Source organism: Pygocentrus nattereri, chromosome 23 (assembly GCF_015220715.1).
Source record: "Pygocentrus nattereri isolate fPygNat1 chromosome 23, fPygNat1.pri, whole genome shotgun sequence".
In the NCBI taxonomy this organism is placed as follows: Eukaryota; Metazoa; Chordata; class Actinopteri; order Characiformes; family Serrasalmidae; genus Pygocentrus; species Pygocentrus nattereri.
This window is the reverse complement of record NC_051233.1, coordinates 12,373,979-12,387,853: the sequence shown is the minus strand read 5'-3', so window position 1 is coordinate 12,387,853 and position 13,875 is coordinate 12,373,979. Positions and strand designations below refer to the sequence as shown.

Sequence of the window (13,875 nt, the reverse complement as noted above, 5' to 3'; positions counted from 1 at the left end):
CTTCTAGCATAAAAATACTAAGCTTTTTTTTAGGTTTCTGCTTATTTATTTGTATTGAAAACAACTGACAGCTGGGTGACAGCTCACTCTTTGATGTTTGTCATCTAAAATAAATAGTCCATAAGATCATACCATCAATTTTTAGCTTCTTCAAGTCAATATTAGTAACAATTTGATTATTTTCATACTTAACAACAATGCAAAAGCTTCCTTCCTTATTGATTACCATAATTTATTTCATTTCAATTTAATCAAACCAGCACCGATTTGAAATATTATACTTTATTACTCCACTTGGACCAGAATGCGCGCTATATTTTGATTTCAGCACTGGAAATATCAACAGAGGCTGCTAAAGTGACCCACAACTGCTGTAATTCACATATCAATGATCCATTTCAGATTGTTACTAAAAAAAACCTTAATATCATACAGTTTTTTATCTGTAGAAAAACATGGTCCATTATAGTAGCATGTATGCTGAGCCAAGACCCAGTTAATGTAAACAAGCCTAATAAGACCCAAACGCAAGAAGCAGAAGATTTTTTGCAGGGAGGTCAGAAGAGCAATATGCAATAAACATGCCAAATAAAAAAAAAAAACAGATGTATCTTAATGGGGAATTCCACTGAAAAGTTCTGCATAATCAATCTTTAAGATGTAAACAAAGTCAGAACTTTTCACAGCGATGATGATGATGAGATCTAGACATCTCAAGTACTTGGTACTTCTAAAATCTGCATCATATGAAAGTTGCCAATATACTGCAAGACGTTGAGACAATGTTTTATGACAGTTTTGGCCTGTTTTTGCAAAGGACTGGACATTGTGAGGCAAGACAGTATCATCATCAACATTACATATAGAAACTCAGAGGACGTGTAGGTTTACTGGTCATTTTGGATACTAAATAAAATGGCCATATTTAAGCTGTAGACAGGGTGACCCGTTTCCTTTCACCAACAGTGTCAGTGAGTTTCTCTACAATGCACTTTCACATCAAAACACTTTGAATGACCATCAACACCTCAATGATTGAGCGACGCAGAAATTAAAAAAAAAAAATCTTAGGAAATTACCCATTAAGATGAAACCTAAATAGTATATGGTGCTGAAGGGCCAACTATTGTAAGAAAACATTTTGTCATAAGAAAATCTTTGTTTCCCTCCCCCAGTGTGTGAACATTCTACGACAGACCGAAAGAAATTCTGAAAAACAAACCTTTCAAGTTTAAGTTACGTAAACAGATATTAAAAGGTTCTCTTACAACAGCATTATTTAACATGGTATTTTGATGTTTCTGAAGCAGACAGTAAACTTACCGTAATTCAAGTAAAAAGAAAAATCAATAAATAAAAGCAAGGATATTTATAACATATTTTAAGTTCTTCAGTAGCAACTTCCAATTAATATCCCTTTAGCAAGCAAAACTTAACAATGTAAAAAACTGTACAATGTGACAACCTCTTGCAGAATGTTGAGCTCTCCTTCTGGCCTAAAAATCAAGCTTATTCAGTAGAACCTCTCTCTCCTTTACATTCACACACACACACACACACACACACACACACACACACACACACACACACAAACCCTCACTTCATTCTCAAAAACATTCTTGATATAGGCTTAGTCTACACCATCTCCACTCTGTAAGTGCATAAGAGGCAACATAACCACACTAGAGTACCTCTGGTCTTGAGTGGGTCCTGTATTTCAGGTCCAATGGACTTCTTTTGTACATTGGCTCTCAAAATCTGTATGGGGCAAAGATGTTTTGGGATGGAACATTAAACCACCTCCATGCCTAGCTGCTGGGCAGTGTCCTGTAGTTGCCGCATGACCGACTCCTCCCTCGTTGCCTCCGTCTCTAATGGAGCTCTGCCTGGGAGAATGAGAGGCATGTTTTCTATATGTGCCTCCTGCGTTCCGCAGTCTCTTTTCCCCTCCTGTCTCATCTCCATTTCAGAGCGTCTGACTGTACTGCTAACTTCCTCTGAATCTTCCCCAGGCTGGAGGCACTGCGTTTGGGGAACGGACTCACTGCTGTGTCCCTCACCCTGCCGCTCCCGCATGAGCTGCTCTGTCAGCTCCACGCTCTCATAGCGGATCAGCTGCAGCCTCATAAAGCCGTCCTCATGTTCTTTATACCTAAAGGCCAGGCAGGCAGATGGAAAGTTACTAAGACAGACAGATTCAGCCAACCTATCCATGATCCCTGCTCAAGTTTTTAAGTCAAGTCAAGAGGCTTTTATTGTCATTCCAACTATGTACAAGCACACAGTGGAGTGAAATTACGTTCCTCCAGGGACAACACGGTGCAACAAGGAACAAGAAGTAGAAAGTGCGAATGTCCAGCCATAGTGTGCAAACAAAGATTAAACAATAAATATGATCAATTAAACAGACATTAGACAGGGTAAACAGACATGACAGAGTAGCACCGACACAGCACTCATTCTGGACATGAGGTAGTGGAATAAGGTGAAGATACTTAACAGGCTGTGAACTATGAGTCATGCAGTTTTGGTCTTTTGTAGTTACTGTTACAAGGTTGGACCTTTTTTTTATAGCCCTGACACACCAAGCTGACTTTTGGCCACAGGATACCATCAGGTACTTAGTGAGCGTCAGTGGCCGAAACAAATTATTTTTTGATAAGAGTGATTGCAATACACAGTAAATATACAATACAGTAAATTAAACTTGGACAGGAAAGTTCATGAAAAAAATTAAATTTGGCTTGACAAAGATGTTTTTATGCTATCCAAGTTGGTAGATAAGGTGGAAGATATGTCTCCTTGAGCCCATATCTATGTCTGTGCACGGGCCTGCTACAGTAGGTAGTGGTGTAGGCTACACTGTTCACACCTCTAGCTAGCAATATTGAAACAGCAGACACCAGTGAACTTCATGCTGAGATTTTTATTTCTTAATTACATGGCATGTAATAATTTGAAACAGTACACTCTTTGACAAAAAACTGAGTTTTGTTTTTGTCAGTGTTCTGTAAAGCTTGCCTGCAACAACAGCTAAAAAATGCATTTTGAGCAAAGCATGGAAATTAACTTAAAAATAGAAAGCTGACAGATATTAAATATAGGAACACACCAAGTGAAAAAAAGATGTATACCTGAACCTGGGATGTCCTGAAGGCCATTTGAACTGGTGCTTCTTGCGTAGATGTGCAGTGAGGTTATTCCCTCTGGTGAAGCACTGCTCACACACATGGCACTTATAACGAGGAGTGTAATCTCCCTAAAGACAAATCACAAGTTAGGATGTGGTTTTATAATGTAATTTGATATTTTCTGTTTATTTGTTGTGGTGATATGGAATCATTTGTACTAGTAATGATTAGTCCATTGCTGCAGTGCTTTGCAGTGCTACTGTGTTCATTGTGCATGTTGTTATTTAACCGGTTGCCGTTTTGTCTGTTGGTCTGTGTTGTTGGTCTGTGTTGTTGACCATTCGGCTCACCTCGTGTATACGTTTGTAGTGGCTTTTGATGGAGTGCAGGGAGCGAGTGGAGTATTCACAGTCAGAAAAGTCGCATCGATAGGCCGGCTCACTGCTGTGTGTTTCCAGATGCTTCCGCAGATCTATGAGATTCTTACAGCTAAAAAACACACAAAGATACACAAATCCGTAACTGATGCTTGAAAAAAAAATTTTTTTTAAGAGAAATTTTGTAATGAGAACATTTGGGGACAACTCTGAGAAATTTGTGCTTAAATGTGGCTGCAAACAATGTTTGAAAATTTTTAACAAATTTAACACCTCGTTGAAGCAGAGCTGAATTAGGTGACAACGGTGTGCTTGTCAATAATGTCTGATGGACCACAAGCTTTTCACTAGCCCATGGGGGTAATGGGTGTATCAAGAGCTGAGCCAAGGCTTGAGTGACACAAAGTACTGATCCAATACTTATTCTAAGGCTACAAGTCTAACTGATCACTATAAAAATCTTAACTATCACCTTATTATCTTAAAATCACCCACAAATCTGACGAGTGTGCTTACATGCATCTGATAACTGTAACTGTCAGTAATCCATTTACATTTACATGCACTTGAGTAATCAGAGAATAGGGAAACTCTTGTTCTACATGAGTCAGGCAGTAATTGGATTTCTGCTTTGGAACCAACCAATACATTCACAAAAGAAGTTGTGATGTAAACTTAATGTAAAACTCAAATCTCAAACTTAAAAACACTGTGTCACTTTACCTGGAACTATGGACATATATCATCTAGAAGATGAAGAATATTTAAATCTTCCATTTTGTCAAGCATGTAATTGGTTTCAGTGTTGCCCCAAAATTGTTTTGCTGCCATCTTGTGGCAAAGCTGTTTGCTTATTTCTGGTACCGCTGTCTGTTTTCGAACATGCACAGACTGAGAAATCCGAAAGAAATCAAGAGTTTACATGCACTGAAAAAGCTTATTGAGCTAAAAGCCAGCACTGTTTACCAGATTTTCATACCTTACCCTGATCTGAGAAACTGGAGTATGCTGTATACATGAGCTTTGAATAACCAGATAACTGCATAAATGCATGTAAACGCACTCAGTATTTTAGATTATTTCAAACTGATACAAATACAAAAATTTGATTATTTGCTGCCATGAAGCATGACAGAAATAAAATAAGCCCTCCTGCAATTTTATTTTGACACGCTGCTGCTCTTTATAGAAAAACACATGCTGCAATTCATGTTTCATCTTCTTAAACAACAGAACATTGCCCGTCATGTGATAATTATTAGCTGTATATAGAGCAGTCAGTTCTATTAATAAAAACATACAGTAAGAATTTGATGTTTATCGTGTGTTAACAAACTTATATTTCAGAAAGAATGTGTGTACAGAACAGCTTTTATTGCAAATCGGTCACATCTGGCCAAGGCCCCATCAGTTCAATAAATGTTTTAATAAAAACACCTGAGCTGAAATTGATCTAGTTTATCGGATCTGTGCAACAGTATTGAAAAGCCCGCCAAAAATACAATTAAAATATAGATGTCTGTTGCATGGACAGCAAAAGAGTTCAGCAAGATAAAACAGCAATCTGCTAGCTAGCCTGTTTTGTGTGTGCTATCATTTGTGATTCTGATGTTACAAGAGCACAGCCTAGAAAAATTTGGGGTGGGTTTTAGAGGAGGCGTACCCTTGTTAGCGATGTATTGCACCAAATTCTTAGCATCAAAAATGTAACAAATTGTCCCCAGATGTGTACTCTTGTTACGAGACTACATTTGATAGACTACCACTGTACCTGTACTCGCAGTAGTCACACCTGTAGGGTTTCTCGTTGCTGTGGCGGAACTTGATGTGGTTCCTTAGTGAGGACGGTGAGGGGCATGTCATATCGCACAACGGACATTTGTAATGGTTCACTGTGCACAAAGAGTACACAGAGCTTAAAGAACATTCTTGCAAAATAAAAGAAGCATTTTAATTTTCTTTTAGTGAACATGAATATATGGCATGTTATTGTGAAATGGACTGGCCTAGTACCATATCAACAGCTTGAAGAAAATACTACCATTACTATAACTGTATCACATATTTATTTTCCAGCTCATTCATTATTTGAGGTCTCATGGACATATTGCTATAAATCATTTAAGGCAATGCTGTTGAATCTTGTCCACAATGGGCTGGTGTGGCTGCAGGTTTTCATTCTAACAGAGCAAGAGTACACATGGCCAAATAATTGTTTGAAAACGAAGACCAACTGATTAAGAAGTGGGTGTACTCTTACTTACAGACACACTGACCCTCAGCAGATAAGCTTGGACACCCCTGATTTAAAGACTAATTGGAGAGATTTTGAAATAGACATGACCCTTGCATTGATGTGACTCTCAAAGGAATCTGACAACAGGGTGGCTTTGTTAGAAAACCAATCTGTTTTATGAATCTTTACAAAACATTAATAACATCTGTCCAGGTAACTGCATGCTTGTTTGATTCACTAGATGAGAGAAGATGCTCTTACCATGATTCCTCATGTGGTCCCTCAGTAGCCTCTCGGTGGCAAATCGCTTTGAGCAGTGAGAGCACTGAAACCTTTGACCTACAAACAGACCAGCAAGCAAAGAATTAAGATGAGAGGCAGCAGTAAAAATAGGAAGAAAGTCTGACAGTGAGCATGAAGGTCATGGAATACAGAAAGAAACAGACGCAGCATAAGAAAGAGAGAGAAAGAAGAAGAAAGAAGAAAAGAACAAGATTAAGCGATTAAGATGTAAACGGAGAGAGAGAGGCAGATAGTGAGAGAAAGAAAGAAACAGGGAGAGTCAATGGGGGAGGGAAAGAGAGAAAGAAAGAAAAAAAGAAAGACAGATAAACAAAGAGCAAAAAACCCAGAGAGACAAAGGGAGAAAGACAGTGAGGGAGATAGAGAGAAAGAAAGAAAGAAAGAATAAGCGATTTTGATGTAGAGAAAGTGAGAGACAGATATACTGGAAGAAAAAACAAAGAAAGTGAAAGAAAAATATTAAGAAAGAAATTAAGCAATTAAGATGTAGGGGAAAAGTGGAAGGCGTGACAGAATGTGTGAGAGAGGGAGAGACAGCAGGAGAGAGAGAGAGAAAAAGGGAGACAGGCAGAAAGAGAAAGAAAGACAGGAGATCAAGCAATTAAGATGTACAATCAATAAACAGCATGCAAAAGCTAATTATGCCACTACTTCTGTTGCGATTTCATGCATATTATATGCTCCAAGTCCAGCCATCCCACTGCTCCTCACCTTCAATGGAGGTCTGCCGACGGATATGGTCAAAAAATTTGGTGTTGTTGGCAAACATTCCACCGCAGGTTGGACACGCCACCAGTTTCTCCTGAGTGTGACTGCGCATGTGTTCCCGTAACTTAAACCGGCCTTTAAATGATGCCTCACAATCTAACGGATAAAAGAAAGAGGAGTTTTCCACTGAGGTGTTTGAACATTTGGACAACTAGGCAACCACAACCCTCTCACCCAAATGTACATTACTATGTATGCAAAAACAAAGAGAATTTAAAATATTGCGATCTTTTCTGTAATTTCTTTATGGATCGCTCTACCGAACTGGTTCAAAGTCAGAGCTGAAAATGCATTTCAGGCTTTTAACTCACTTGGAATTTAGACTAAAATCCATCTGGTTTGAACACATGAACAATGAACACATACCTTAATCACGTCTAGTATATTAAAATATATAACTGAACATTCTAACTGAACATTTGTCACTAACAAAACAATCATAACCTTGTGTAGTGTCTGTTTCTGTAGTGGCAATTTTAGTACATGACTCGCAAACAAAGCTATGAACAGTTTGATACACATATAAAATCATATTTTTCATTAAAACACAAAAATGTTTACTTCTTTGCAGAAAACATGTTTTGGTAGTGATAATTCTTAATGTCACACACTGATTTTCAGATTTTCAGACATATTTACTTCAAAATAATGAGATCTAACTACTGAACATGTGGCCACTTCCTGCTCTAAAATGCAAGGAGTGGCTAAAATAATATGGACTAAATTATTTTTATTTAAAACTTTAACTTATGTTAAATCGAAACCTTTCATCATCTTCATCATCATCATCATCATCATCATCATCGTTAACCGTTAGTCCAGATAGGGTTGCGGGCTAAACCTTTAAATTTCACTTAAAAGAAATTAGGTTTACCAAAATAAATAAATAAATAAATAAATTTTGCTTATTACTATCTCAATTAATGTCTTGGGTGTATATAAATCAATAGGCCTGAATATGTCTTTTTTTTTTAAAGAACTTTTCTTTTTTTCTTACAGTCTTTTTCTACAGCTTGGACTTTTTTGGCAGAACAGTCTTACCAACAGACATGTAATTAATTGAAAAGACTAAAGATAAAATAAAATCAATTATAATGTGTCCTTTCATGACTTTCTGAAAGCAGAAAAATATTTTTGTTGACATTACAATTAAAAAATATAATACATATAGGAACCCTCATGGCTAAGGGTCCCCACATGACTGCTTATAACGCTTGTAGTAAGCAGCTTCAATTGACACTTAAATGAATATGAGTCAGGGGACAAGTTTCTCACGGCCATACTATCAGAAAAAAGGTACAAACATTAATTAGTATGTATTTTTTAGCTATGATTTCTCAGACTGTATTAACACGTGCTAGAATACTTGTAGGAATGTGAGAGAGTTCATTACAATACTTTAATACAGATCTCAAATTACTAAACAAAATGCATGAAAAATGAAATTTTGGGAAGAACTTTGAAGTCCTAGTCTTACTAAAATTGATTAACCTAAAGCGAATGACCTTATGTCAGCCCACAACATTAAAAACTTGATTAACGGTTATGTACCTTTCCAGCCACAGGATAGTACGCTCTCCGCATTGGCTTCCAGACAGTGTGCATGCATCTCCACATGCCTGTAGAACCACTCTGGGTTGTCCATGTTTGTCTGTGAAAAACATGAGACAACATGCAGTTCACTCATATAGCTATGTTTTGACATCTTAAACGAATACCTGCACAAATCTAGTCTTTCTAGCCACATAAACTGTACACGATTAACTCCAGATTTCAATTCATCCCTCTTAACAATTACTGATTTTGCATTTCAGGAGTTAATATCAATTTCTTGAAAAAAAGGTCACTCTAGGCCTTCTGGAAGTTCTAGATACATCACTGACTATGAACACGAGCAGCAGTCTAATCAGTGGGTTGTTAGAAACAGAAAACAGCAGAGCCAGCTCTGTATCAGAGCTCCTTATTGAAAGAGTCACTGTAACCCTGCTACAAGGTAAAATATATGAAAATATGTGTCTTACAAACATGGACTGTCTTTTAGAAGAAGCTTTTTTAGTTTTAGTTTGATCTGGACCACCATCACCTCACAGTGCTCCCACAGGCAGAGGAAGCTGTCCTGGACCTCTGGCACAATGTTGCGGTTTTGGTGATCCACCGAACAGGTGCCCATGTCTGGGTGACCCTTGAGGACGGCTAATCCCCACTGCTTCAGCTTGGCATGGTAGCAGTGGAAAAACATATGCCTCAGCAACTCTCCGTCCAGTTCCACAGAGCAGAAGCCACAGTCCTGCCAGAGACAACTGTACACCTCTTCTGCAAAATGCACAAAAAGCCAAATAAGTAACCCACTGAAACAACAGTGGAATCTGGGAACTGTTTATCTGAAAACTGTACAGGTGCTCAAAGTGAGATCCAAATTTTGCTATACAGCGAGCACTGCACACACATACACGCACATACCTATAAAACAGAAATAACACCTAAACTTACTAAATTACACATACAGCGCAGAATTATTGTTTTTCATTGCATCTTTCATCAAAGTGAACTAATATCAACACTAAGTAAACTACACATGCAGTGAGAGATATTTCAGGCTTAAACAAATGGTTAAAATGGTTTATTTTTATTTTTACACTATGCTTTGCAACAAAAAATGTTACATCTTTTTTCCTCTGTGGATTTTGATGTGTGTTTGGGGTCATTATCTTGCTGAAACGTCCATCCACACCTAAGTTTCAGTCTTCTGGTGGAGGCAGACAGATTTTGGGCTAAAACTTACTGGTATTTAGTTACATTCATTATGCCATTGACTCACAAGAACCACAGGTCTGCTAGCAGCAAAACAGCCCCAATGTAGTTGCATTGACATTTTGTAAAAGCTCAGTTACTGCATTGAGTGGCTTCCAAAAACGATCTGGTCATGGAGCCTAACAGTGAATTTTGAAGTCTGAAAACCCCATGACAGCTAAACTGTGCAGTTCTGAAACTGTGATGTTTGGTTTCATGCCTTCCGAGGGGGATGCCCAACAGACTACAAATTTTTACAACTTCCTTTGTACAATTTCCTAATCTGAGCAGGTACAAAACCTTTTATTTCATCTGAGTTGAGAGCTCTTTAGTTTTACTCATGTTGACGGATGATAAGTGGATTTGACACGTGCAGCCTCATATTTATACCCTAGGGAAACAGGAAATGGTCACAGACATCAGTAGAGTTCCTGGAGTCCAGGAGCAAATAATAAGAAGAAGGAAAAAAAATCTTTGATTTTACTTTCAAAAATTCTTTAGGGGTGTCAATAATTTTGCCCCATGTGTTTTTGAAAGACTACACTAATTTAAAAACACTTTTGTATCATTAGAAATTATTTCCATTATGTAAATGGTAAGAAATTTCTCCAAACATTTTTGAGCAACATTTCAATCATTATATGTATTCCTTATTTTATATGATTGTTTTTGCCCAAATGCATTTTTGCCTTCCTGTTACTTTTTTCATTTCTCCATTCATATCTAATTCATGTAACAGTGATCTGTGATGTAAAGGCTTTAATCACTTCAGATGTCTGGTCAACACCACTGCAAACAAGTCTGGCTGTGCGAAATTCTATAGAACAGAGCATTTCAAGAACAAACCACATTCAGTGACTTTGTTTACATCTTAAATTCCTCTTCAAACACTAAGAGAAACTATGAACTACAGGTCCCTACAGGAGAAATAGCAAATGAATTATTATTAAAAAAACAATCAAGAAATTACAAACATTACAAAACTGTAGTTGAAACCAAACAAGCAAACAGAACTAATTAATACCTCTATGATAAAGCATTCTCACCTGGTATATCAGGGCTGTCCCTCTCCATTGCTTTGTAATGTTCTTCAACATGCTGACAGAACTCCTCCATTCCCCCAAACATCTCCTGGCATGTGCCCCACTCACATACAAGCTCCAACGTGAACTCCTCACGGCGCGGCGCACGTTTGCCCGAAGGAGCCATCGCGAGAGATTAACTGAACGTTAAACTTGGCCAAGTATCTGAAACAAAAAACAACAGCATGATACCTATTGTCAACATACTATCTTAAAAACATCAGGTTAGATGTTGAAAACATCCACCAACCTGAATAAGAGGTACAATATATACACGCACCAGCCACTTTATTAGGTACACCATTAGGTTCAGTTGCTTGTTAACACAAATAGCTAATCAGCCAGTCACATGGCCAGAACTCAATGCATTTAGGCATGTACAGGTGGTCAAGACAACTTGCTGAAGTGCAAACTGAGTATCAGAATGGGGGAAGAAAGGTGATTTAAGTGACTTTGAACTTGACATGGTTGTTGGTGCCAGACAGGGCTGGTCTGAGTATTTCAGAAACTGCTGATCTACTGGGATTTTCATGCGCAAACATCTCTAGAGTTTACAGAGAATGGTCAGAAAAAGAGAAAATATCCAGTGAGCAGTCAGTTGTGTGCACGAAAATGCCTTGTGATGTGAGAGGTCAGAGAGAATGGGCAGACTGGTTCAAGATGATAGAAAGGCAACACAAATAACCAACCAAAATCTCTGAGGAATGTTTCTAACACCTTGTTGAAAGTATGCCACGAAGAATTAAGGGAGTTCTGAAGACAAAATAGGGTCCAACCTTTCACTAGCAACACTAGTATACCTAATAAAGTAGCAGGTGAGTGTAAATATTACAAAGTTTGTAGACACTTGCATAGTTGGCATTTTTTAACTGAAATCAAATGTATTAATAGGGAGTTTATTCCTATCTTGCTGTAGTTACAGTCTCTACTGTTCTGCAAAAGCTTTAAACTAGTTGTTGGAGCAGTGCTGTGAGCATTTGATAGCATTCAGCCTCAAGGGCATTAATGAGATCAGGTACTGACGTTGTTTAGTTCTGGGTCACAAACACCACTCCAACTCATCCCAAAGATATAGGATGCCCATTACGCCAGAGAACATAGTTCCACTGCTCCACAGCCCAATGCTGGGCTGGCCTTTATAGTCCCAACGCTAGGCACTGAGCATGGTAATCTAAGGCTTCAGATTAAATAAATTAAATTCAACCCTGTAACAAATCTGTCATGAAATAGCAGTCACTCACATACTGTGATGTTAACTGTGCATTTCTTCCTGTGGGATGTGTTTCAGTAGTTTAGACATGACAGCATTTTCAGACCCTCTTCCTAAGTAGTGTTTTAATTAAAAATAGCTCATTTCCAAGTACACTGTATACTTTATTAGTCCTGCTTATATTTAATTTGTGAAATGCTGAAATGTTGAACTTATCATTTTTGATAGTATTTTTAAACTGTGGCACCAGTTTGTCTGTTCTAACTTATTAGACGTCAGACAATAAACAATATCATGGCGCATCATGTGTTAGAAATATCCTCAAGTATTGTGAGATTACATTTTATACTACATAATGTGATACAAAATATATTATGCATCTCAATTCTTTGTGTTCTGAGGTATGACAAGTTGTAACAGAAAAAATCCATCGTCACTTAAAAAAAATCACTGAAAAAAATGACGTGTATAATAATTTTTCTAGCAATTAATCTAGTTAAAAATAACGCTAAATATGCTCTCTTTGTAAGCTGGTCATAGTTTTCTAAGAACTGACTATGACCGCGATAAGCTCAGAAAAGGGTGCTGTGACATACGTTATAACGGTAATGATAAAGCCTTGTCATGTTGCCCACCCTTACTAACGTGTCACCTTTAACAACAACGAGCCGCTTTGATGCCACATGGTATCGCTGACCGACGAACACTCATCCCACCTTTAAAAACGCTTTTTCTATGCCCTCTTTTGGACTCCGACTCCTGCGTGGCCTTGTTGTAAATCAGCTTAACCATTATTATTGAAGCATGATCATGAACACATTCAAAGAAATGCATTACAGGATTTAACCACACAACGGTAACCTACAACAGATTTGTGACCAGCTACAGTGAACAACCTGTGAGTTAACGCCGTTAGTAAAGCCAACCTCGGACGGTGGCTTAAAGGGCAATTCCCCCGTTTTTTCGGTAAGGTTTTGGCCTGGAATGTATCTTTCATACGGCATTCATATTGTTGGAGGGGTACATCCAGGACACTATAAGGCAAAAAGTCCGCAAAAAAAACAAAAAACTATTTTTCCCCAGATTTACTACTATTATAGGATCATCAACCACACACATAAAAACTTAAGAAGACACGCAGTTAACCTAGCTAGCTACACCTTAACTGGTGGTTTTGGATCGTTAATGAAACGGCTATATTTGCGCTTACAGATATTGCGACCCCGGTTCCCATCACTTCCGTTGAAAACACAATCTGACCTGGGTGAGTTGCCAAGTTTTATCTACCATTTCACATCAGAGCACTCTGAACAACTTTGTTTACATTTCAACCACAAATCTATGCAGATATTTTTGAAAATCGGTGGAATTGCCCTTTGAAGGGCGCAGAAAGATAGAAGAGTGTGCGGTGGCCGCACAGTCACGTACATTTATCAATAATGCTAAGCTTAACGCTGCTGCAACATACATGGTTAAATTAAAGCACCAGGGTTAACAGCCAGATAACTTGTCCTGGAGGAACGAAGCTAAAATCGCTTTAAAACCGATGAATAACGTCACTTTTTAAAAACCACACAGGTCGGTTCACCATTCCTCACTGACGGAGGAGGATGTGGGCTCGATAGCCAGTTAGCATGAGCGAGACAACTTCAAGTTAGTACCCAGTGGCGGTTTTTGTATTTATGGTGTAAAATATGGAGAGATTGTTTCAGAGTGGTAATTTTTAACAGTTTCCAGATTAAGTTTTGTTTTAAAACATAACATTGACCCACCTTGTGCTCCTGTTTTTGACATTTCCTCCGCGCTACTGTTTCCCACAAAAACAAACGAATCGCACAAACTCCGCCCCTTCCCAGAGCAGCCAATCAGAACAGGCCTTTCTCAGTCCGCCAGAGATCTTCCTCCTCCGGACATTCGTGTCCCCTAAAGTGTTCCGTATAAACGGGGCAATACAAAATATATCTATAAGCCATAGAAA

The 13,875-nt window shown here is 38.2% G+C and overlaps 1 protein-coding gene across 2 annotated transcripts; it reads right to left on the bottom strand.

Moving 5' to 3' along the window:
- Positions 1-262: 262 nt before the first annotated feature.
- Positions 263-13,803, bottom strand: LOC108429706 (histone H4 transcription factor). Of its 2 annotated transcripts, XM_017701650.2 has the most exons (10): positions 13,670-13,803; positions 10,652-10,852; positions 8,899-9,128; positions 8,367-8,466; positions 6,759-6,911; positions 6,006-6,083; positions 5,280-5,400; positions 3,482-3,620; positions 3,135-3,259; positions 1,792-2,152 (listed from the first exon to the last, which is right to left on the bottom strand). In XM_017701650.2, exons 2-10 carry the CDS (start codon positions 10,812-10,814, stop codon positions 1,792-1,794), a joined length of 1,470 nt encoding a protein of 489 aa, XP_017557139.1. In that variant the 5' UTR covers positions 10,815-10,852; positions 13,670-13,803. The 2 variants fall into 2 exon arrangements, with proteins under 2 accessions (XP_037389104.1, XP_017557139.1); XM_037533207.1 differs by lacking the exon at positions 13,670-13,803 and having other exon boundaries at positions 263-2,152; positions 10,652-10,814.
- Positions 13,804-13,875: the final 72 nt, after the last annotated feature.

Bases quoted from the DNA above. Each gene is read 5' to 3' on its own strand.
- LOC108429706 (XM_017701650.2), bottom strand. From the start codon at position 10,814: ATGGCTCCTTCGGGCAAACGTGCGCCGCGCCGTGAGGAGTTCACGTTG. The intron at 6,912-8,366 runs GTACATAACCGT...TTTATCCGTTAG, and splicing joins ACTATCCTGTGGCTGGAAAG to ATTGTGAGGCATCATTTAAA. The intron at 3,260-3,481 runs GTGAGCCGAATG...ATTTGTCTTTAG, and splicing joins ACTACAAACGTATACACGAG to GGAGATTACACTCCTCGTTA.